This window comes from Lipophrys pholis, assembly GCF_963383615.2.
Source record: "Lipophrys pholis genome assembly, chromosome: 3".
Taxonomy (NCBI): domain Eukaryota; kingdom Metazoa; phylum Chordata; class Actinopteri; order Blenniiformes; family Blenniidae; genus Lipophrys; species Lipophrys pholis.
In genome coordinates this window covers 32923279-32949229 of record NC_137627.1, presented here as the reverse complement: position 1 = coordinate 32949229, position 25951 = coordinate 32923279, and the positions used below count along the sequence as shown (strand labels likewise).

The 25951-nt window shown below is 42.2% G+C and overlaps 1 protein-coding gene across 1 annotated transcript in view; it reads right to left on the bottom strand.

The window, feature by feature from the left end:
- Positions 1-3408: 3408 nt before the first annotated feature.
- Positions 3409-25951, bottom strand: part of arhgap32a (Rho GTPase activating protein 32a) — a 41540-nt gene continuing 18997 nt past the window's right edge. The window contains exons 6-22 of the mRNA XM_080459887.1: positions 22511-22591; positions 20782-20919; positions 20328-20420; positions 18727-18849; positions 18472-18549; positions 16004-16085; positions 15726-15875; positions 13821-13923; positions 12072-12216; positions 11623-11705; positions 11180-11287; positions 10929-11074; positions 10629-10842; positions 9602-9750; positions 9375-9449; positions 8652-9278; positions 3409-8469 (exon numbers count right to left, since the gene is read on the bottom strand). Coding sequence (XP_080316013.1) covers positions 6197-8469; positions 8652-9278; positions 9375-9449; positions 9602-9750; positions 10629-10842; positions 10929-11074; positions 11180-11287; positions 11623-11705; positions 12072-12216; positions 13821-13923; positions 15726-15875; positions 16004-16085; positions 18472-18549; positions 18727-18849; positions 20328-20420; positions 20782-20919; positions 22511-22591 — 4668 coding nt within the window. The 3' untranslated portion in view covers positions 3409-6196. The remainder of the gene's footprint in view (positions 8470-8651; positions 9279-9374; positions 9450-9601; positions 9751-10628; positions 10843-10928; positions 11075-11179; positions 11288-11622; positions 11706-12071; positions 12217-13820; positions 13924-15725; positions 15876-16003; positions 16086-18471; positions 18550-18726; positions 18850-20327; positions 20421-20781; positions 20920-22510; positions 22592-25951) is intronic.

Here is a 25951-nt window from a genome sequence, read left to right as displayed (position 1 = left end):
TTTTTTTTTTTGTCCGACATCTAATTTTGGCGGTACGATACGTGTTATGCTGCTGTGTGTGTGTGTGTGTGTGGGGGGGGGGGTTCACCTGCACCACACTGCCAACATTGGTAACCATAGCGTTGAGCGTATTTCTTTGGCCTTTTAATCTGATGGTTACACTCAGTGATCCAGATGGGAGCCTAAAATAAACAGTTTTCCTCTCTTATTGATGTAATAGGGAACACTCCCAGTTGTTGCCTTTTGTTCACATCCCCTTATTAGTGATGCCTTATGGTTCTAAATTTTCTGAAAATTCAAAAATCACCCGACTGTGTTCAGCATTGGAAGAGCCGCGCCGCAAAAACAACAGATGTGTCATTTACAAGTAAAGACCTCCAAATGGATTCACATGGCTAAAGCTTACTCAACTGGTGGGTTACCTTCTGAACCAACTGTAATGCCTTGGATAATTACATTCTGTTTCTCAGGCTATTGTTCATCAACTAAAGGTCAAGAACATTATTTGCAACACAAACCGAGCCTTGCATTGTGTGGACCGGCACACTGTCTTCTAGTTGCTTAGGCACTTTGATATGCATGTGAATGTCAAATTGGAGAACCAAGCCCTAATAAGCAGCCATTACTGCAAGTGAGAAGCCTTTGTGTAAACCTGAGGTCTAATCACTTATTCAATCACTAAGCATTGTGTCCCTGTTCTCCTCCACCCTGCCGCCAACTGCTCCTTCGAAAAAGCAGCTGATTTTAATTTTTGAAAAACCATGGATACACTTGAATAAAATATTTATTTCTGCCCATAGCCGGGGCCTAATTGGTTATCTGAAGTAGTAACAAGGTTCTCTTGGTTGCTTTAATTAAATGGGAATCTATTGTCATGTTAACTAGGTAATTAAGTGAGACACAGATGATCTCTGAGAAGTTTTCTCCTATCTGTGGCGCGACACTGTGCTTGACAAACAAACACGCGAACGTGAAACTCGCCGGTGATTGCGGCACCGAGGAAGCTGCGGCGTCTCCGAACTCTATAATCAGCGAGATGTTGAAAAGATAACAGGAACGTGCCTAAAAGTAGAAACTGCCGTCTTCGTGTGAAGCTCATCTCTGAATTGTCACCGGCGAGGACAATGTGGCATGGAGCCAGCCTGGCAGAGTGCGGATCAGACTTCAACAACAGAAAGCACCAGAAATTGATGTTTGGGCTTGTAATAAGCTGAGGTGCTGCTTCATGTGCTCACTAAAACATCTTTTCTGAGGCACAATTTGAGGCCATCACACACTGCTATCTACATACAGTGGCAGCATTTCGACAACGCTTCTTTATACATATTCACAGGGAGAAAAAGCAAAATACACATTTTTCAATTCAAAACTGAACCCCAGCACTATTCAGTTCTTTTCAAAGGAACTTTTACTGCAGGATTTTACTATTTAAATACACTCTGCACTTCACAGTCAAGATCCATCAAGGAAACAATGAGGAAGTGTACATTTGTCAAGTTCCAATAATGTTTTGTAATGGAACATTACACGGTAATGAACAACCAAAAATGGTTCTTTATGGAGCCACTAAAGTGCCATGAAGCAGAGAAACACATCTACCGCCATGTGTTATATTACTAATAGATCTGTGCACTGCAGTCACAACCACAACCATCACGGGTCTGAAAGTGTTTCACCAAATTCTAAAGAGTCTATAATGTACAATTTTTGCTGGAGTCTGAGGAGTCTGAGAAGTGCGCAGGGCAAACTATTATCCTGCAGATCACCTGCCCCCGGAGGGGTGACGGCCCTTTCACCTTGCACCTGCCGGAGTTTGGCACAGCACACCTCGCACTTCCCGTCTCTGCATCTGGACCACAGCAGATGTTCTTGAATAATTTTTTCCACACAGGTGAAAGTTCCTTTCCTTCATAGCTGAACCTTGACTCCCTCTGCATTTTTTTTCCCCTCGTCTCAATTCAGACACATGGAGACATGTGCACATAATACCTCCTCAGACATTTTATGCTTTAAAAACCTTCACAGCAGTGAGGTGAGGTGAAAACCCAGATGGAGGGACACCGGGAACCCCCCCAACCCTCCACCACCACCACTCTTTTCATTTGCCCCCTGCTGAAGAATAAGACTTTAACCTGATCCAGAAAGGTAGCATGTCTCAAATGCATCACAATGTCCAGAAAGCAGAAGGCTGTCTAGCAGGGCAACAATTCTTTCCCTGAAAAAAGCTGAATAATACATGCATATCTTGCTGTGATCCAGCGAATTCAATAGCCTATAGAAAGGGATTGCTCTCAACGTAAACCATTTTGCTACAGGCCGTTCGCTTTCCTCAGGTCCAGTCTCCCATAAATAATTTGCCTTCAGCCTTCACATGCATAAAAATTGCAACTTGTTGGTTATGAGAGAGAACAGTGAGGATGCACTTTGAATGCCAATGTGGCGATGAATAAACAATGGCTCACTGCTCCAGGAGCAATGCAGAGCTGCCAGGAGACATTGCTTTGAGTCCACAGGCTCTCTTAATGGTCTGTGCCACAGACCAAGCCTTTCACTCGGCTGTGAATGGGAGGCTGTTTTGATCTGGGGTGGGGGAACACTTTAATAATTTTTAACAAAGCAACAATTCCCAAGGCATTTCGGACAACCTTGGCTGATTCCCTCTGATTATCCTCCAGCCACTCAACTATCTCTTAACCATGATTGAAAGGGCTTTTTTTTTTTTTTTTCATGGTTACGAGCTTATGGTATGTGAGAAATTGGCTCATGCTGGCTTTAAGAGCATGTCATCCACGACTGAGGTCAAAGCCGACTGGAGGGGAAGATCACCACCAACAAATGTGCTCTTAACACATCTCTGCAACAAATACAAGTAGTTTTCTATATTAACCACTGCAATAATCCAAAATGCAATACAAACAATGAAATAGTCAGGATCCTCTGCAGTGCTTCTGAACAGATTTGAGATGACTGAGAAGCGAATCAAAGTCTGTGATCTCCCATAAATGCAGCAGAAGCTTTGGAGATCTCTGTAGTGCAACAGTGCCATCTGGTGAGGAGCGCAGCGCCGCAGATCTAGAACGTTTCACTCAGAAATGACCTTTCAGTAAATATTTCTTATTACAGTATTTCACGAGAAGATGCGTTTGATATTTATGCATAAGGAGTTTGTCATTAAAGAAATCAACATGTCAGGTGTCAGCATTTACAAAACACAAAGTTAAAAGATTACAACTTTCACCAAAACCTGATGAAGCTCATGTTTTCATCCACTTGTACTTTACTGGCCCTTTCTGACACGTAAAAAACTACGTGAATGAATTTAGCAGAACAAAACAGTGTTGGATGGTGAGAAAGCTGTATTATACCTTTATGACGGTCAATTTTATTTATTTTTTTTTTTTTATCATTTCAGGGGTTGAGACAAGGTGAAATCACAGGATTTAAGAAAAGCACCCAAACTTGTTCAAGTGTATCCATAAAAAGAGTTTTCAGCCTGGATGTGATCATCTACTCAGTGACAACGAATATCTTAATATCGTAATCTTCAAAAAAGTACTGAGTACTGAGTACTATGAGACACAGTCCCTCATTTTCATGAATGATTCTATAATCAGAAGAATCATTGAACATTGAACAAATGTTTGTAAGATCCTGTTCCTGCTGTTCTTCACACGCAAATTTAAGGTTATTTACCTGTTAACATTGTGTGTTTTAATTCATAAATGGGAATTTTTTCTGGGTTCTTTAATCCTCTTGACACAAAACCAAAGTGTTTATTTTAGGACTGTGCTGATGTTGAACAGACGGAGGCTGCAGGAGAAGAGAACTACCTCACAGGTAGTTCATTTGTGGTGTTTTGTTGATAAGGCGACGGATAAGGTGAGATGCAGACAAAAGTAGTTTGTTGAAACCATTTTCTCACACTCAAACTTTGATCAACAGATTGATGTGTAAGTTGTATCTACAACAAAACACTCTGTTCTAAAGTTATGCATTTGTACTTGGATCATATGTGATTTAGTAAACAAATATATTTCATTAAAGTATAAGGCTGTTGACCTGGTCCCATTTTGGTTATTGGGTTATGCAGCTGAACTTCACCACAACACTTATCACTTTCCTGGTGGTTCCTAGTTTTGGTTAATGCACACATCAAGAATGAAGATTTGGTAAATAATTGTTAGGATACCAAATGAAGACCTCCATATTATCCTATACTGGAAGCCACAGGTTACATATTGTGGAACACACTCGCACTTACACGTATGAAATATCTTCTCTTGAAAGAAAACTGTCATGTATATGAACTTGGATCAAAAAGGCCTTGTGTTGCAGTTCCAGAGAGAGATCAGGTAATCCTTCACTGTATATAAATATCATTAAACTACAGGCTTTGAAATAGAAGAAAATTTGAGCTTATCAAAGAGTTAAACCTCCTCCACTTATTCATGTTTTCTAAAGACTTGGCCCTCATCTAATAAGAGGCTTCATTATCTGACAGTAGCAACAGATACGAGTCTTAAAGGTTCTAGTTTCACAAACTAGTGTTTGTTAGAAGGGACATTTGTCTCAAAATGACATTAAATGTAAGGAAGATATTGTAATGATGCTTTTAACTTAAGCCTTTCATTTCCATCAAAACACTGAATCGACCAGATGGTGGCACATATGGCTGTCACTTATTTCATTTTTCAGATTTTATTGAAGTTTTTCAGATTTTATTAAAATGTTGCTAAATAAAAAGGTGAACATTAAATATGTGGTAACTTAATATTGATTTTCAAACCCAGTAGTTTAAACGGAGGCTTCAAAATCGCCAATAGCAAGAAATGAGTCACAATTGATTCCGACATTTTACATTCATCTCTGGTTTTCAGCATGAAGTTTGGTACAATGGTTTGTTTGTTTTAGTAGTTTTTTCACTTCAAAAGAAAATTATTGATTTGAGGACTTATATGAAAAGAGATCATTTTTAATGACCACGGTATTTTTTGTTTTTTGACTACTGAACCACAGTGACCCACTGCAAATTAAATTTATTTAAATTTTTTTTTACATTTTCATTGGTTGAGTTTCTTTGTCGATGTAATTGAAGCAGGTTTGCTTAGTAATACATCTACCGCATTATCATGTATTTATGCAAAATAATACGTTTCAGACAAAAGCATCTCAGTGATTACACAAGAATGTGACAAACTGCAATCATTGATAATATAGCTTTATTTTTTGATCACTAAAATAACGCATTTAACAAGTCTTAACAGAATATTGTCATCTACAGGTTTAAATTTGAAATAGAACGTTGAATGGATAAAACAACATATTTCTTTAGGTAAAACACCACATTGTTAAAAGTTCCTTATAAAGAGGAAAGGAAATGTTATCTTTGTGACAAAAACCACAATGCCATACAAAATACATTTCACCACTTAACTCAATTAGCTCATTTGCATTTATGCCATGCCATGATGATAGCTTCGATCTGAATGGAAATCTGAGCACTTGTTTTTAATCTTAAGATTGCATTATACAATTAAGTGATCAAGAAAACTGCAAAATGTTAGAAACCATGAGGTCATCATCCGTTTCCTCCCCCAAAGTGCTAATTTAGCATTAAACGATGATCCAAAGCAAGCTGCTTCTTACAGAAAAAAATATATATGCTGTATATCAAGAGGCTTCATGTACACCACATTAAGACAATGTGTTTCACACACAGTTATCCTCAAAAGTGCTTGTTGAAGTCTGATCAGACTAGAATAGAAAACAAAATATACAGTACATTGGCCACATTTTAGCTGTGTTATCAATACAAATATAATACATTTGAAACGAATGTCATTTTATGCACATTCCTAAACTTTAAAATCATATTAATAAAACCAGTTAATTTACCTTGTCATGTTGTTTAGATGTAAAACAAAAATATTTAAACAGAATTTTTCTCAAACATGCTTCTTACGGTTACTTCCAGATATTTACACTTAAGACAATATCTGCATACGATTCACGCGTTTCCCTTTTCAACTCCCTCTAAAAGCCACTGCGAACAATGAGACTACTGTTAAATGCTGCGCGTACGATCCCCAGCAGCAGCGGCTCCTGAAGGTTAAAACAGTCTGTTGGTCTGGCTGAGGATAAAGTGCAGTTCTCCTTTGGCCCCAAAGTGGAATCAGATAAAAAGCAGTGGTCAGAATCACTCGTAGACTCCGGCCTCTGATCTCAGCGCGGCGTGGTAAAAAGCCTCCTGACCCAGAGCCTTGGACAGCAGTATGTGCCCGCGGGGGGACATGCAGCCCTGGCTAGGCAAATATCCTGCCACGGCTTTAGTGGCTCTTGTGGCTTTAGGTTTGTGTGCTGCATAATACCCCTCCATGTGGTCATATTGTGTGGGCCTGACTTTAGTGCTCTGAGCCCTTCTGTTGGGCTGAGTGGAAAAGGATCCCAGATGTTCGGGATCTAAAGGGGATTTGGAGTGGTAATGATAGTAGTGACGGTTTTCTCTGGTGCTCTGTGACCGCCCGGGTCTCCTGAGGATGCTGGGTTTCACAGCGCCGGAGTAACTGTTGACAGCGTTGGTCATCTGCGATCGATTCTGGTCGTGACCTCGTGTATGGCTTCTGTCGTTGTGCTCGCTGTTCTTGAGGTTGGAGCAGCCCCTTTCTGGGAGAGACGGGACTTTGCGAAGCAGCGGCTGCTGCGGTGAGCTCTCTTTCATTTGAAACCGCCTGGACGATCTCGAGTCTGCACTTGAGCGATGACCAAACTCATGCCTAGTGACCCCAACGTCTGCATGCTGGGACTTTGGAGAGATTGGAGATGTGACTACAACGTTTTGGCTCTCCATCTTGTCCGTGGAAAGGAGGTTGGCGTTTCCGGGGTCTGACTTGCTTCGTGTGTGCATGATGTCCCTGTTCCTAGTGTCAGGTGGCGAGGCAGGACTGTCACATGGAGATGTTACAGGATATGTGTTTTTATGTCTGGACTTACTCTCATGCTTGACTGGCTGATACATGAGTCTCTCAAACACCTCAGCGTCTCTGGCCTCATAAACAACAGTGTCCCTGCTTTCTATGTAGAGCTCTCTGTTCACAGGATGCACGTGACGTGGTGAGTAGTTGTAGTAATCGGACTGGCCGCCGCCTCTCGTGGAACGTACAGTGTAAGACTGGCTTTGTCGGATTCCCCCTTGGTGGCTCGGGTCGACATAATAGCGTGCGCCCTCTCCTGGATTCACATCTGAATAAGGGTTGTAGCGATAGTCAACCTGTGTGTTCTCAAACTGCGCCCGCACGGGATGTAGACCGGTCTGGATCAACCTCTGATAGGGGGCTGCTTCCTGGCCTGCTGTCTGTTCGACATAAAACATTGTGTCAGGAGGCAGGACCTCTGACTCCGTCAGCTCGTAGCGGCTGATGTGAGGGGCGTGAAAAGAGCGAGCTCTTCGGATCGCAGGGTGCCCGACCCCACGGTGCTCTTCCGCCCGCTGCCACTGGCCGTGTTGTCTGTGTGAACCACTGATGAGGTGGTCGTCTCTTCGGTAGCGTCTGTACTGAGGCGACAGCGGCTGCCTCAAACCTAAGGAGCTGTAGCGGCCTTCAGAGGACTGCCGGTACAGGCCCCTCGGTGAGAGGTGAAGTGGCAGAGCGTCGGGCCGAGGGCAGTGAGGTGCAGGCGTTCGTCTCGCCTGAAAAGGCCGGTGATGATGATGATGGGGGTGATGATGATTACTGTAGAAGTTGTCAAACATGCCCATGGGTCTTTCCTCTTCTGGGCTGTATTGGCGGGCGGTGAAAGACTGTAACGGACGTGGAAAGACCTCCTCGATGGAGGCAGGCATGGAGGCCTCTGCCAGAACGGCGCGGAAATTAAAAACATTGATAGAGTCCGTGTTGACGTATACGGGAGAAGTCGACGGGCTGTCGGCCGAGCAGACAGGCTGCGTGGGTGTGGAAACTCCGACACTCTGATAGGTGTGCTCTGCCCGGGCGTCGTCTCTGAGCTCCCTTTCTTCTCTCCGCTTCCGCCTCTCCGCGCTGTCGTCATCCAAGCTGCCCGATCCGAGCGGGCTGACATTAGGAGTGAAATTGCTAAGGCTTTCCTGTCCGTCAGTGCCCTGTGGCGCGTCCGAGCAGAGGCGTGAAGGTAGAAAACGAGCAGGCGGGGGGCAGCAGCGGGTCTCTGCGGGGCTGTGCCCTGATGTTGGAAACTGTGAGACTGAGGAGACATGAGTGCCACAGTACTGAGGATACATATCGAGGTCGAGAACGGAGGGCCGCGGTAATCTGTCCTGGCCGTGAGGCGTCTCCTGTCTCTGAAGAGGGTGCGGCGGGACCTTGCCTCTTCTGTAGGAGCCACTGCTGGCCTGCTGGGCAGATTCCGCCAGAGCCAGAGCCAACTTGCGTGCAGCGCTCGTCAGGGGAGGGTGAGGAGGGAGAACAGACACTGAACTCATAAGTCTATCTGTTCCTGGGGAGGGATAAGACAAACAACGCTACAGTATGACAGGACAAACAAAGCTATGGTAAGACATGATGGGACAAGACACAAAAGCTTTCATAAGAAACTACAGAGTGCATTAATATTATAAATAAACAAACTAACTATACATACAGTCAATATTTGCAGGTTGAGGAAGGAGTGTCACTGACCTGGATCAGGCAGATTCTGTGCAGACGGACTAAGGTCTGTGATGGCCGACGCCTGGCTCGCTGTGCTGATCGGGCTGCAGTGTGGATAGTGCGCTCTTATCTCTGGGCCTTCACAGTTCTCCGCCAGGGGAGAAGAAGACTGCCGGTCTACTTGTGTCTTAAAAGATTTCTTCCTGAGTTTAGGAGAGACTTGCTTGGAGGCAACCTTCTTCCCACCTTTACCAAGAACTGGGCTGATGTCTGGAGACTGTGAGCAGCTGATGTTGTTATTCGGCGACGAGATGGGGTCTGATTCGCTGGAGCATCCCGCGCTCTTCCCCCATTTACTTTCATCTTTGCTGCGCTGTGGCCCCGGGGTCGCCGAGGTCGGGCTGCACTGATATGACATGGGGTCAAAGTCTAACGTGGCGATGCCCGCGGCTGGCGGTGTCAGGTCTAGCTCGTCCTCCTGGTGTGGCGGCGAAACACACGCCGCCGTATGGGAACGATCACCACGGTTCTGACGCTCATTTAGTGGCATCCTGCGGTCGTCCTTAGTTCTGGTCCTGTGCAGGTCGTCTCTACTGGCGCTAGAAATGGCCTCGCTTGTTGAACGAGGTCTGAGGGGACGGTAAGTTGGAGGTTCCCCTAGGATGGAAAATAACAGGAACAAATAATAAACATTTATCATGAGTCTTGAGTCTCAAGTTGCGGAAGAAAGTAAAAAAAAAATACAAGATTTACCTTCAAAATTGTGTAAAGAGGTAAGAGATTCTTCACTTTTGGTGGAGCGCAATGTCCCGCTGTCTCCTCTTCCGCCTGCATGTGTTTAAACAGATTTGTTTTTCACAATATTTAAACCACCATTTTTCAAAAGCAGCAACACATCCAGCAGTGAAGATTTGTAGAACAAATCGAAAGCTTTGAGAACTGCAGGTTTTGGTGTTATGTAAGAGGAGCAGTGAGCTGACCTGGCAGTGCGATGCTCTTTATCTCGTTAGGCTCGCTGGGGTGTCGCTTCAGTTTACGTTTGGACATAGAGTGCGACTTGCCCAGGTGGAAAAATGAGAGCCAGTTCCCCACAGGAGACTTCTTAGCCTTGGCAGTTGGTCGCTTGCCGCTGCAACACAGACACAAATCATTTCCAACACTTGTTCCATCCAACACAAGTACAAGTTACGAGACACGGTGAGAAATAATGCAACAGGTTAAGGCTGCAACTACAATTTCGCTTCTATATGATCTCAGATATCTGTACATACTCGTGTTGAAAAAATGCAGCACACACCAGCTGACAGTCGGTCAAAGACAAGACACACACGGCAGGTTGCTAGTCCCTGTTGTCACACGGTTTCCAGAGGGAGACACAATCAGCCAAACACTCTCAAAACGTTGAAAACAAAACAAAGTGGCCAGTCACACTATGGTGGGATAAAACTGGAGTTCTTGCAAAAGCAGAACAAAGAAGACACAACTAGAACTACAACGCTTCATTCTAAAAAGCATCTGCCATACTCACTTAGACCTGAAATCATTTCAGTCTTCAGCAGAGACAACTGCAACATATTGTGTCACATTTGAAGATTTAATGAATAGCTTCAAAACTTTTAACAATTTCTTCTCTGCAGAAGTAGTAAATAATCACCCTACTGGTAAGTACAGCAGAATCTGAATTAATAAGAAAGTTACAAGCAAAATAGCTGAACCTCATCCCTGACTTAACCTGCCCTGTTGTATAGCATCGATATATGTTATTCCTTCATAGTCTTTTTCTGTTGATCTGTTTACATTTAGTTTATGTTGTATAAATATTTTTTGAAAGAGTTCTATGTATCAGTAATCTGTTACTGTTAATGTTGTGTTGCTTAAAGAAAGCCATACCTGTATGTGAATTTGTTCCACTTGCATCTTGTTATCAATAAAAAATAAATCTTGAATCAGGGCTGAACAAATCAGAGGACTTCATATAAGAGCAGCTCTGGCTGTTTATGAGCATACCTCTCCATCGGAAGCTCGATGACTGTATGAAACTTCCCGAGAAGAGCTTCTGGTCCCTCACCGACCTCGATGTAGTCGCTCTGGGTGAGGCAGGGTGTGGTGACCGGGGAGTTCAGCTGTGCCTGAGTGCGAGCCTGGGCTTCCTCTAAAGAGAGCAGCTTGGTGGATGGGGAGCAGACCATCAGGGACTTCGGTCTGGCTAATGTGTTGTTCCCTAAATCCAAAGTTTGGAGACAAGTACATATGAGCTTTTCCTATTTGTTTTTTCAACAGTTTGCTCCTTGAGTGAAGATAACGCACCAGCGCTCTCCCTGATGATGGTGTTGAGTTTCGAGCTGAAGAGCGCCTCTGTGTTGTTCAGGATGAACTCCACCACCACAGACTGGATCCGCACCTCCATAAAAGCCGCTGTGCCGCTAAAGCAGGCCGACTCGATTTGTCTGGACCTGAAACACAGTTACAGAGCAGCTTAATTCACAGCTCTGCACCGCTGAGGCATGCTCCAGTTCACTGCCACAGAAAGGAAGGAGACGGTGCTTTGACTAACTCACCTGAGGAGGTTCGGAGCCCAGACAATGGCCAGGTTCTTTGTGTGCATGCTGGTTGTAGAGCTGAAGGTGGCGAGGCAGGAGAGGTGTCTCATGAGGAACTCTAGGGTCCTGACAAAGAACAAAAACACTTTAAATTTGATCTTCTAGTTTGAATACATTTTTCAATCTTCCTTTCAGACATCCAATTTGTCATTGAGGCTCATACAGATCTAAAACTGTCATACCAACTTTGTCACAACTGGTGAACTTAGTTTATTTTCTAACACATAGATAAAATGTACATCATGAGACACAGTTTTTAGTAGGAAAAAATGCTTCATCAATTTTCTTAACTTCCACCAAACCAATTGGCAACCACAACAGACTAGTTGAGCTCCTCTGTTTGCAGTTAGCAAAGTCACACTTCCAGCCACCAGGGGGCAGCAGTGAGCTTTGAGGCGGACCTGTAATGTGGAGGAGGCAGCTGTTGGATGACATTGTGGATTTTGACAAGCCTTTCCTCATCTGTGGCAGCAGACACGGCCTCCTGTGAGGAAACAGAGAAGACAAAGCACACATCACTGCGAGGCTGATAGTGACGGCAGAGGGAGTTGCCCCCCCCACACACACACACACACACCCCCATCCCTTATAGTCATAGCAGCCACTGTTTGGGCTGGCTTAATCTGCTATTCCGTTTAGGCATGCACATTCCTTGCTGTTCTTAGAAAACCTAGTTCAATGCAATGACCTCATTATGAGCAGCACTTCAAAAAGAGGCTGGAATCATTTCTACTGTTCTCTTCTTATCGCAGAGCCGCCTGCAGCTTATCCCCCTACTCTCTAACCCTGACCGACATACTATGTCTGCTCCCACCGCATCTGAAGTCACTGATACGGTTCAGCTTCTTACTGAGAATCTGTCATAGAGCTGGTAGGTGAGAAGAGGGTTGGGCAGTTCCCTGAAGTACAGCTTGCAGAGGGAGCCGACCGAGTGGATGTCCTGCCGGAAAACGTCTCTGCTGAGGTCCGGGATCTGTTCAGAGTCAAACTCGTGCCTGGACGGAGAAGGAGAGACAGAAAGAACAGTGTGGGAGTCATCCTACAGCCCATCTGTCCCTACGAAATGTAACTACGCAGATCTTTCAAAACTATATCTACGTTCAGGGTGTGAATCCACAACTTCAACATTTTCAAATCTTATTTTATTCAATCACAGCCCATGGCAGAATCTAATTTCCTTTCTACAATCTATCATTTGAAAATGACAATAATTAAGAGATCATTTGTATTTAAAAGCTTAGTGTGTAAAATTTAGGTCATGCCTTTGAGGTACAATAGGTGATGCTGTTGAGTAGCTTTAATGCCAAGCTGTCTATATCCTGACTTTCATGGCTTTTCCAAAGTCTCACACTTTGTTTTGTTAAGTAATGCTCCTGTTGCTTCTTTCAGTGAGTCTGTAGTACAGACTTGTTAGAGTTCTTGCGAACCTTGGTAAGTAAAACAGCAGCACATAATACCAGACCTGGTTTTTGCATGGTTGGCATGGTTATATGTCTTGGTTGAAGTTTTGGCTTTTGTCCAATTGGCTTTTGTAGTTCTTGCTGTTTATTTGATTAGGCTGGATAATCTGATAAAGTGACTTTAAAAGGGGCAAAACATCTTTCAAGACATATAACTAAGTGCAACTGCCCTATTCAATGCTTTGAGATGCCTCTTTTAAAACATGCCGAGACATAATGGGTTTTTAATGCAAGAAGCCCCATTGACAGGGTGATTATGGCGAAAACAACCAGTTTATTCCTGTCCAAAGTTTGCATCTATGGATGTTTGGGTCAATTATTTAATTTTATTTAACATGAAAAAACACCAATGCGGCTGTCATCTCAAAGTTTTGCAATGTACTGTTTCAAAGTTGAGGTGCAAGACTGCACCACAAGATGGTGTAGTGAGTCTCTAGTAGAAGAAGAAGGAGGAATATGTAGTAATTAGGTACAAACCCACTGGACCAAATCTGGGCCACTGTTTCTACCAAAGAAAAAGAACAGCCAAAGAGTCAAAACTCTTCAATCCAGATGAAATATAGACTAATATGACTCAACTGCGCCACCCAATATACAACAGAGGCATGACACAAAAGTAAAAGAGACGCCAGTTTCACATATTCAGTGTAAAAATATACACAAGGCCAGAGGATAAACAGTTCAAGGTGCATGGGCAGTACCTTCATATTTTATAGAAGGTTGACAAACTGAGAACTGATTTACTCATTTACTGGCAATAAAAAGGAAAGAGACCAGAGACGGGCAGTTCACAAGAAAGTGAGAATTTGTTTCCTCCAGCAAAGCACGAAGCAGATGAGCTCCCATTACAGCTTCTGGATGGATGGATCTCAAGAAAACCATCTCACTCACCATAGCTGTTCGTAGCGGACTTACAACTATCATATCAACATTTCCACTACATTTCCATGTAACTGCTTCCTGATCCATCACTGCTTCTCCTCAGTGCTTGAAGCTGAAGACCAGAGATGAATTATTGACTGTGTGCAGCGCGCCCTGCGGCTCAGACCGGCTTCTAAACGTTGAGAGGGCAGAGGCAAGGGTCTGGAGCAGGAGCGACGCTGCTCCCGTTAAAATCAGGCAGGAAAAACTGCACCAACCTCAGTTTCTGGATGTTGGAGGAGATCCCTGAGAGCCTGTAGATACCGTCCACCACGCCGTGCTTCTCAATGAACTCAGCACAACTCTTAACCACCTGTGGGACTACGGAAAGAGAAAAAGGATCAGCAAGAGTCTGTCATTGGTTTAAAATATCTTTTGGATAATTGGATTCAACCATAATAATACATGTCTTAAATATTAAGTGTAGACATATCTTTATAAGCTCACAGATGTGATTTATTTCATTATATGACGTCAAAAAAGGTTGAGGATCTTTTCATACTTTGAGTAGAAGCCATGTGGTATAATCCAATAATCTGCAGATTACATAATCAAACCTAGATGAGTGGAGTCCGTGTGAGCTTCCTCGGCCTACAGAGCCAAAGGCATTTCTACAAGACCCACTCAAGCATTACCATCTCCCATCTCTGCTCCCCCAACCAGCAGAGACCAAAGTTATATTATGGTCTGTTAAGATTTACATAACACATACACTACACATTGTTAAGGAATACAATAAAAGACAGATAAAGGAGAGTTTTGTGACAATTTTGCATTAAAATATTGTAAATATATGAAAAAAACATTGAGTAAGGATAGTTACCCAATGTCTTCAGGAGATAAACTGTCAACAATAAAAAGTAAATTCTTAGTGGGGTTTTTTTTTTTTTACCAAATTAGTATGATATCATTATGGAGTCTATATATATATGCACTCAAAATAAAAAAAATGCACATGTGCAATCACAGTGACTTTCATTTTTGATCTTTAGATGACTGTGTTTTCACTTAAGAGTCGACATGAAGATTTATGAAAAAGCCCACGCAGGTTTCATAATATATTTCATTCACAGAATTGGGACACACGTACATTCACAGTGTTGGCGACAAATTTATCCATTCGTTATCAAACGTAAGGTTGTAGGGTTAAGGTTAAAAGTCATGGAGACACAGAGAGACACCAACACTCCCCTTTCATCTCTCCTGTCCTGAAAACCTGAGCTGATAAAGAGACTTACACTTAAAAGGCCCAATCACAACAAAAATTGACTTTAAGAAACATATATTCTAGTGGAAACTCACTTCATGAGGGATATATCAATATAATAACTAAAAGTAATATCTTTTTTTTAGGTTTTGCTGTTATGAAATGAAAACGTGCTGATTGGTTATGGGCAACAATTAACGCAACAAGCATGTTTCAGGACAGTGACATGAAGGCAGAGCACTTGAAGTAAACATGCTTACGCTCAGGGAGAACGTGTTGATTTATTTTTAATATGGCTGTAGAATTGAGTTAGTTAGTGCTTCTGCTTCCTTTGCCTTGATAAATCAAACTTAATAAATAGCAGTGTTTTTGACTGAAGTGTTGAATTGAATTTTGTTTTTGATTTCAGGTCAAACTTGGTAAAATCCTGGAGGTCACTGTAAAGTTGAGTTTTTTTTCTAGATAGATGGTCAAGACTTGTTATGAGAAATCCTCTAAGTGACTGGATTAATTTATTCCATTAATTCAGAACACGATATTCATGGACGGCAGATAAACAATGCAAACAAGTGTCGTGAGAAATAAAGAACCTATTTTTATGCAGCATACAGAGATGAGTGTGCTCCACAGTGGCGTTGTGGTGGTCGGTCCCCATGATGGACTGAACCTCTCCACGGTGTAAAACCTGCCTTTTCACCTAAAGTCAGCTGGGATCAGCTTCACAATTACTAAACTGGAGATGAGTGAAAAGTGTAAATGGATCGGTTAAGAAAAGCTTGCAGATTGTGTCTGTTATTCCCTCTTTTGGAATTAATACTCGCTCGCTGGCAGTATGAACTGCCAGCAGGGACACCATTGGAAAATGTGGATTAAAAAAAAAAAAAGAAGAAAGATATCCATTGTAGGAGTGTTCTACCTTCGTGTCCTGAGTTGTGAAGATGTTCCCCGAGGTCGCAGCCGAACACTCGCTCTCGGAGGATGCCGCGCTGCCGGAGTTTCTGCGGCGGCGGCCGGGACTTCATGAAAGACCTCAGGAACGTTACCAGCTTCCCGTGCTTCTTACACACTGATAAGGGACGACACACACATGGATAACAGCCTTTTTAAATCAATTTGACTCATATCCTGGGAGCGAGTGTTAAATAAGTCATCATGGGCACACACACACACACACACACACACACAGAGGAGTACCTGGCTTCGGCACCGAGCTTTGAACACTGGGGGGAATCTTGTCATTTATCAGCTCTACACAGTCGCAGGGGAAGAACCCAACCTGTGAGGGCAGAGATAGAGCAGACTGAGGAGGGGAGACACACATGATGATACACTTGAAAGTTCAAACGACCCACGGGGCCGTTTAATGCTCCAGCAGAGCGTTGTCGAAGAGGAGGTGCAGAAATAGGTCAGGAGGCATGAGGGTACACGAAGCCTCAGGCTAAAACCCGCCCATCTGCAATACTGTGTAAAGACGCTTTCGCTGTCATGCAGCAACGATAATGAAATACCTTTAAATTGGCTTTAAAAAACGAAACTAAAGTCAGACGGAGGATGTAATTTATATTCATTATGTTTTATTAGAACTGTGGAATGATTCAGGGTCATGTGGGTACCTTTTTATTTTAGGCTTTATGATTTAAGGGTTAAACCGAAGGGGGTTGTCAAACACATTTTATTTCAGAGGCCACATACAGTCCAATTCAACTTGAGTGAGCTCGGCCGATAAAATAGTGCCTTTAAAGTTTGACTTTTCTGTGGAGCAGAGTATACAAGGTGAAAATGTCAAAATCTTTGCAAAAATTAGAACCGAAATTGAGAAAAATGTCAACATAAAGCCGATTTTGATGAAACCTTCTGGTGCAAACAGTGAAATGTGCAAAAAAGCTGCTTCATAGTGCAAGTTTTAACAATCTCATCCTAACAGTATGGCTTTGAAGCTAATTTGCTGACTTTCATGGCAGCATTACCAGATCTGATTGTTGTGTTGTGTTCAAGAATTATGTTTAAAAAAATGTTTTCTTTGAAATTTTGACAATTTGATTGTTGGTATGTCCGGATTGGAACCTCTTGCGGGCCGGTTGTGGCCAATTGGCCAAATGTTCGACACCCCTGGTTTAAACTATTAGTTCAATCAAACATTTCTTTTTAATACTAGATTCAGTGTCAGTTTAACAGAGACTAATAAATAATATGAAATGCGCTTAAAAACAATTCATAAGTGCAACGGTTGCAGATTATTTATAAATATATTATATTTCTAATCAATGCTTTTATTGCCTGAATATGTATCCCAACAGTTTATAATTCAGAAAATATCAAGAAATGGAGCATTGCATTGACATAAGACTAACTGTGTCGTATGAGTGAAAGTGGGAACACACTGTGAGGGGGGGGCTCCTCCTCCCACACTTCAAGACCCCCCGTATTAGACACAGGCAATAAGGGAATAACCTATTTCCAGCCCACCCCAGTAGACCCAGTGTGTGTTTAGCCGGTGGGTCTGTGGAGGATTTTGCTCCCTCTGGTTTATGTACTCCCCCCCACCCCCTTCTGCTTGATTTATTTTTTATCAAGTATTTAATGCTCCTTCACCAGCAGACCATGCAAAAGGATTGTCACGGCTGTTGTCTTCTGTGTGGCTTCTCCCACTTGTTTTCCATCATGGTCGGCTATACTGAGTGGCTTCAACAGCAGTGGGAGGACAAAAGGCCCGAGGAGACGGAGAATACACACCAGTCTGAGCACATGGTTAGGTGTTGCTTGTGCACCAGATAGGACGAGCGTCTGCTCTTTGTCCTGTCGTCTCTCTGCTTGAAGCTGTTTTATTGTGAGTTCTTCACTCCATTTGTAAGTAGTTGTTTGTCAATTTTTCATTTTCCTTAATTTAGTGCTCTATGTATCACTGTGAGGAGTTTGCATGTTCTCTGTGCTTCCTTTCACAATCTAAAGGTATGATGAGGTTAATTAGTGACAGTGAACTCTAATGTATTATCGGTCTTTCTGTGTGCGGCTGATGAAATTGTCACGGTATAATCTTTCGGCCACTGTCATCTTGGATAAGATCCATCTTCACGCAACCCTGAGCTGAATAAAGCAGATAGGAATGAATGAATTTAGGGCTGCGACGGGTTCAAGGGAGGATAAATTGCATTTGCTGTTGAGTTTTAGTTAAAGACTTTACTTTGTAAGATATAATAAGTCTTTAAATACACAATGGAACTGTCACGCATGTTAAACTTAAAAGGTCCATAACATTATAAAGGACTTTCTCAAGTTTTCATCCCTGTTCAGTGGGCTTGTGGTTCTGTCATCTCTTAAATCAAGTCAAAGTCAAAATCTTATTTTAAAGTTTTCCTTCCTTGTTCCTCCTTTTCACTTCCTGTAAAGTTCTGAAAGAATCATCTCATCGTTTAGCTCTGAATCTAGCAGGTATACAAATACCGCTTGAAAAATGTCTCAGTCCTTTTAAGTATTTCTACTGGAAATACATAAATATATAAAAAGCATTTGCCAAAATCATTAAATGAATTTTCACTCAAATACTCATTTGTAAGGATCCATGTTCAGTTCCATCAGTTTCCTTTTCAAAAATCTCTCGGAATACATAATGATAAAATTTGCCTTCAGCTTTCGAGGATGCACATTGTGAAGCGGGTGTTTACCTGGAAGCCATGTTTGCCCCTCCACCAGCCCGTGTCTTCTTTGGGTGGCATGTCGATGACTGAGACGATGTCTCCCACCTGAATCATAACAGGAGTCATGAGGAGAATGAACCCAGGTCACAGCTGAGCTCGGAAAGAACAGTGAAAACCCCTCCGGTCAAATAAAATCTGCTCATGGAGCAAAAAAACAGCGGCGTGATTGATGTAAGGGTCTGTATATTTTTATATTGTTTATATAACGGCTTCACGGGTCACCTCAAAGGTCAGCTCGTCTGTGGCCTGGGCGGTGTAGCGTTTGGTGACGTGGGCGGCGGCGATGGCGGGGACATTGATTGAGGCTTCTTCAGACACCAGGAGATGGTTCCCCTTGTTGTCGATCTAAAAATAAACACAGCAGAGACACGTTGGACTCGCTTTGCTCGGAGATCAGACACAAGAGAGTGGGAGCTGCTCTCGATTCATTTAACAGCGGCAGGAAGCAGCAAAGCACAATAAGCCCCGATGCTGAGTCTTTTACAGTTTTCTCTCAGAGCAAATAACATTATTAAATTATTGTTTTCTTCTATTTGATAATATTTCATCATCAGTAAATCAACTATGTATTTACTACATCATGTGTGGCAGTAAACATTTTAAATTTTGTGAAAATATTTCCAATAATTACATTTTTCTGAGGTTCAGTGTTGGATGTTTTCAAACATTTATACATTTTTTATTAATTTAATAATTAATTTATCAAATGCTGATATGATGTGTACACATAGATGTTTTGCGAGGCCGGAAGGTGGATGCATTATTGATCTAAAGGCTTTCCAACGGTCCTCTATATCATTGATCCCCAACCAATGAGTCATGGTGGGGTCATGAAATCCTTTTGATATTAAGGAGTATAGCCTTATTCCGAGGATTAAAAAATACACAAGTCTGCATTTAATTAATTTATGCCACAAGACTATTAAGCATTTATATTAAAAGTGTATCCTTCTTTCAAACTTATTTTTTAAAAATTTTAAAGCATCTGTAATATACACAAAGTTAAGCTCGCAAAGTCAGCAGCGGGATAAAAAATGGCGCCACGTCCGACTAAAGAGAACGACGAATGAGTCAAAAAGTAAAGAGTATCAAGAGAGCTGCTTAGAATATGGCTTCACTGAAGCAATGGACAAAATTAGTGCTGAATGCATCTTTTGTGGTGAAAAACCGGCAAATGAAAGTTTAAAACTTAAAACCAGATCACCAAACACCCTGGGACGATGTGTAAACACAAAGAGTTTCTCATCAGAGGAAAGGAACTCATCGTTACAGAATATAACAAAGAAACTATATTTCGCATATAGTGTGCTATGAAGTTCCATCAACTTCTTTTAGTAACTGGACAGGGTGTGGCGGGGGTTTGCCAGAGTTTATAATGATAGAAGTGTGGGTCCCTCCAGAGAAAGGTCAGGAATCACTGCTCCAGATGATTGGTTCCCAATGAGGCAAGGGAGAGCAGACCGGAGAAACCTCTAATTGATTTAATGTTTTTTGAAAGTTGTAGGAATAGTTTATAGATTTGATTTAAACAGTTTAAGCCTTATAGTGTGGCGGCTAAAATAGGGAAGTTTGCTGAACGCTTTTCTCGTTTTTGTATATGTACACTTACAGTAGATGTTGTATCTAGTAATATGTCCTCTAATTTCTGTCAAATGATCTTTAGTCCAATTGGTTGCTCCCTCGTTTTCACATCAGTCGCCACAGCGAGTCATTGCAGCTTTCACTGCAAAACTTTCATACTTAATGCCCTGCTGGAAATCTAACCTGGATCTCAAACACTCGCGCTCAAGACTCAGTTTGATCTAGTGACAGACGTCGCATACCTCCATCCATGTTAGCACGGGACCACAGTTGATCTTGTTGTCGGCGATGGCAGAGAAGCGGGACAGGTAGGCCGCCAGCATCGTGGCGACTGACTGAGGAGACACACAAAAGAGTTCATCGAGGCCAAATAACACACTCAAAAAGTTAAAAGTTAAAACGTGATCAGTTTTTTTCTACACTCTTGATATAGAAACTGAAGTTTAAAGATTTTTTATGATAGTTATGGCCACTCATTAAAAGAAACTCAAGAAAAATAAAACATTGAGATACTTTTTAAGCTAAAATCATAAAGAATAAGGCTGAAATAAATCAGTTTATGTGCAGTGAATCTAACATTTATCGAGGATCTGCAGCTTCAAATCAATGAAAAGATAAATAGAACTTTTCTATTACATTCAAACTTTTTACGATCCAGCTGTTTGTGTGGAAACAGGAGCCGAAGCTGAGCTGTACCTCGACAGTGTCCTTTATGGTGTTGTGTCGTGGCAGCTCAGTGAGCTCAGAGTAACGCCGGTCATAGATACACAGATGCAGATGTTTGTCCAGCACCCGGAAGTCCTCGTAGGATCGCTTCACCAGCCAGTTTCGACTCTGACAAACGAAAACATGAGAGGGATCAGGAGATCTTTTACATTTATCATCATCACGAAGTAGCAAAAACAAATCGATAGCAACACTCTAACAAAGGCAATCAAAGCCCAATTTAGTACTTTTTTAGGTCTAGGCTCACTTTTGTACTTCTCTGGAAAGCTTTTGGAACCCATCAAGACAATTTATTTCCATTTTCAATGTGTTTGTGATTGGAAATTGTGAAATTTGTTGGTACTTTGGTCAGTTTCCCACTCTCCAAAAGATTTTTATATAGACCTAAATAGAATTAATTGGAAAAAAAGACCTAAAACAAGGAAGTGTTAAAAAAGATAGAGACTATCACACATGGAGTTCCACAAGGCTCTACATTGGTGCCCAAATTATTTACTATGTACATAAATGATGCATAATATAAATAATATATTATAAATAATAATAAAATCAGGAAAAAGTTAATTGTATATTATATGCTGATGATACCAGCCTCTATTGCTCAGGAAAGGACCTGCCAGTGCTCATAGGCACTGTAGAAAAAGAGCTCACAGTATTAAAAAGATGGTTCGATAATAACAAACTTTCCATTAATTTGACAAAAACTAAATATGTCATCTTTGGAAACTAAGAGTTAAATCCACATTAAAATGAATTAGAAAGAAATGGAACAAGTGCATGTAAATAAATTTCTAGGAGTTACTTTAGATGAAAAGCTCAGTTGGAAGCTGCATATAAATAGCCTGAAGTCAAAATTTGCAAAAAATATTGGCATAATGTGTAAAATCAGATCAGTATTAGATCAAAATTCACTGATCACTATTATATAACTCCCTCATTCTTCCATATCTGAGTTATGGTGTGGAAATATGGGGAAATAATTAAAAAACAAACATTTTTCACTTCATCAGAAGGTCACTAGAGTCATAAATCAAGCTGATTATTATGACGCTCCAACAAATCCTCTGTTTGCCATATCAACGACACTAAAAATACAATATACTGTCGACATTAACACACTAGCTGTGATGTAGAAGGTGCATCATTATAATCTTCCACCTCATATCCATTTGAGTCGATACAGCCTCAGGGGTAGTGGGTTTTTTGTTAAAAATAAGGAAAAAATTGTTTTGAAAAAAGTAGATGCGTTTCTGTAAGAGACATTAATCTTTGGACGATAACTTAAAAAAATCTAATACGTTTAAAACATTTAAAAGGCGGTTAAACCTCACCACTTTTAAAAAATATCGCGCTCAGGATGGACGAGATTAAAAGTAACTGTGTTCCCTTAGAGGACAGTTTAAGTTTGGTTTCTCAGGAATGGTTTCTCAGAAATTGCAAGTTTATGTTGTTTTTGTTTGTGTTACTTCAATTGCAGAAGCGTAACGTATATTATGTACAGGGTTAAGCAAAATAAGTCTAACTTCAGCCTAAACCCTTGGGTCTTTCTCTTGTTTGGTTTTTTATCTTTTTTCTTTGTTGTTGCATTTTTTTGGTGCTGCAGTGTGTATTTGGTTGACTGAATAAACTATTACTGCTACTATTACTACTACAGATGGGTGAAAATGCATATTTTAAAATCCATAAACAGTTGAGTTACCTGGCAGGTGATCTGGACCAGAAAGACCAGTTCTTTGGAGTCCAGGCCAGTCTTCTGTGCTTCACTCTCTGCAAAGGCCAACTAAAGAGGAGAAAACAATGCCCCCACCAAGAAGATGGAGAAGCAACTATTGAGGGGGCTGGTATTCTAAATGATGGATGAGTGTAATACAGCAACCTTTCTGCATGTGGCCTGGTCTACAAAGAGAAACATCATGTCCATGAAATAATAAAACCACTTTTACACTGAGAGGTGGAGCACAAACACTCCCTGACAAGTCATAGCGGGAAGAAAAAGGCTGCAGACCATTTCTTTTTTTAAGAGATTCTTACTTATTGAGGATGACACAGTGAATTAAAAAAAAAATAAAAATGGGGGTAATGTATTTGGTCCGCAAACCACACAGATTAAATTGGTGTTCTCACTGAATCCTGCAGTGTGAAATGTATAATAGATTAGCTGCTGAGACGTCAGTGCTTGTGGGTGGTGAAAACCCAGCACAGATTTCTTCTTCAACAATATTTCATATGCTCCAAAACTGAGGAGATCAAAGACACGTAGGAGTTTGGGAATTTGTTGATGGACATGACTGTAGCAGCAGCTTCAAAGGCCTCCGATGCCAAGGGAAGTTCTGGTTATTTATAAATGTTAGAAACTCATCTGGATCCACTGTTACACAACAAGCAGCGACCTAGTTAATGCTACTAATACTGCAAACCAGAGTGCACGCTGAGAAATTTCCAAAAGTCCTGAAAACGATATCAAAGATTTCTTTGTATTATGTGACAAAACAGAACAGCCACATTAAGTTTTCAAGGGGGTCGGGGGGCCAAAGGGATGATGAAGAGCAGGATCACAAAGAGATTTATGTGTCAACAAAAATAATCAAGCTGCAAATCATTGAAAAATATGGAAGAAAACAAGAGGAAAGCTGAAAGTTTCTACTGAAGGCTCACACCTCTAAGGCTACTCCCTTCAAACTGCAGCCAAAAACCTCCACATTTTGCCTGGAAATCTCCCCGCATTACGTTGTTTTTCACTAGAATCTGCAGACACGAGCTCAAATCAATACAGAATCGTCCACATGTTCATGTTACCTGCCACTAAGGCATCTCAGCTGTCCATCCGCAGCAGGAGGAAGTGGCTTTCTCTTTGTGTGTAGCCGCAATCCTGGACCAAAGCGAGCTCCTCCGACGAGCCAAATCTTGGCTGAGGGTGGGAGGGTGGCAGAGTTTAAATGCCGCTCTTTAACTCGCCCGCTAGCCGTCCCTAGCCACCTCGTGCAAAAAAAAATAAAGCTCATTTACGGCGCTTTGGATCACCGCGTGCTCAAGCTCTACTCAAAACAGAAAATATGAAAGGAGGATGCTTCCTGCTGTGTGTCTTACCCCCATCACCGCCTCCCTCTCTCAGTCTCATCCCCCTCCTCCCTCTCCTGTACTCCTTCCCGTCTGTGTCGCCCTCCCCCCCTTTCTCCATCGCTCCCTTAACCGCTCTCCTTTCTCCGGTGACAAAGAGGAGGGGGTTTGCCAATGGATGCGCTCAACCAACACACACTTGCATGCGTGCGCGAGATCATCCATCACACGGATGCACGAGACAGATAAACGACCCGGCGTCACTTCCAAACCATTCTCGTTTATTGCACTCTCAAGGCGAGACTGGAGCTTATCTGGAGAGAGATCAGTCAGGCAGACAGAGGCGGATGGAGGCAGACGAAGGGGGACGGAGGCAGACGGAGGCAGTCTGCTGTCCTTGAGCTGTTCTGCCATCACGACACATGAGACCTGATCCTCCTCTGCTTTCTGCCACAGTGTGTGAAATGCATTACAGAGATGAGTAAAAACTCCTCTCTCAGATCAAGTCGAAGATTCGTCAGATTTCACTGGAACCTGCAGCTCCTGTATGCTTTTATTTATACATGCAAAATAGTCTTTTGTGCCACTATCCTCCTCCACAGACATCTTTGAGCTCAGCTCAGCATTTTGTCTCCTTGAGGAGCTTTTCAAGGTCAATGCTTTACGCCCACCACTCCACGGATGGAGCCACAACAGTCATGTCAAAACAGCAAGACATTTACCCCACAGATTGGCAGACGGAGGGACAAAGCATCCTCTGAGGATTAAAGTCCCCGTCCAGCCTCCTACACTCTACTCTCGTCTTTAATGCCGCTCGTCGGGATTCAGTCAGAGTGCATGCATCACTCAGACACTCCTTTTTGTCAGGCCACATTGGCTGGTAGCCTCCAGTTGTGCAGGGTTGACTGGTGCACTCTGCTGGCAGGTAGACAGAATTACAAGGTGAAGCAGGAAGGGAAAACACTGCTCCACATGAGTGAGTGCCTACGGGGGTTTCACTGCCTCCTATTATTAAAGGTCCCATATTATACAGCTTTTTTCAACAATTTACTGGCCATTTTCCGGGTTCTACGTCTGTTAGTGTAGTACACTAATAATCCACAAGGGGGTATTACATCGTGGCTCTTCAGTAGTAGGTAGGAATCTTCGTGACATCAGAATTTGTTGCTTGACGGAGTTCTTTGTGGCGCTTTGATATTTTCTCATTACAAACTGTTAGGGAAATCTTGTTTTGTCTCATAAAGGATGACGTGTAATTTTGCAGTCTGCCTTTCAAGGATAACTTGTGTCACTACTTTTGGAACCTCTGCTGCCTTTTGTAACCCGGAGACTCAACAGTGCAGGAAACAGGTGGATCTTTTTCAAAACAACTCAGCCTTTAAGAAGGCACTGTCTGACTTGATAGTGAGACAAACTCCCGGACAATCATGCAAAGGCTGTACTGTGAAATTGTCTCTTCTTGCAAGAATAATGCAAAAAATTCTGCTAACAGAAACTACTGGAAGTTTGCGCAGTATGACCAGCAAAGTAGTCAAGCCATCTTTGTCTCCCACAACAGCCTCCAGCTCTGACCCACGAGTATAACCTCTTCAGCTGGTCCTGATTTGACCTCCAGGTCTCCTCTCGAATGGCTGTGCTCGAAGCACCTCCACCAAGAGGCAACCAGGAAGGCCAATATTATGTGATGAACCGCTGCAACAGATTCCTCTTAATGAGAAGGATAAGCAGCTTGTATCCCAGTCCCTCCCAGATGGTCGAGCTGCTCACTCTATCAGAAAGTCTGCTACCCTGAGAAGAAAACTCATTTCAGCTTGTTGTATCCTCTGTCATTATTTCGGTCTTGACCCAAAGTTCATGACTTTAGGAATGGGAGGGGATCGAATGGTAAGCATAGATGGCAGTACTGACGAGGGAAGTGAGATAACTGAGACAGGAGAGTCATGTATTCAAGCTTGGACGTGCTGATCTGTACGGGATATACTGTCACTTATCCCAGTTTTAACCAACTAACTTACTAATTATGCTTTATTAAAGAAAATTCCTGAACTGTCAACTGTGAGATTCAAACCTGCAAATTCCAGAC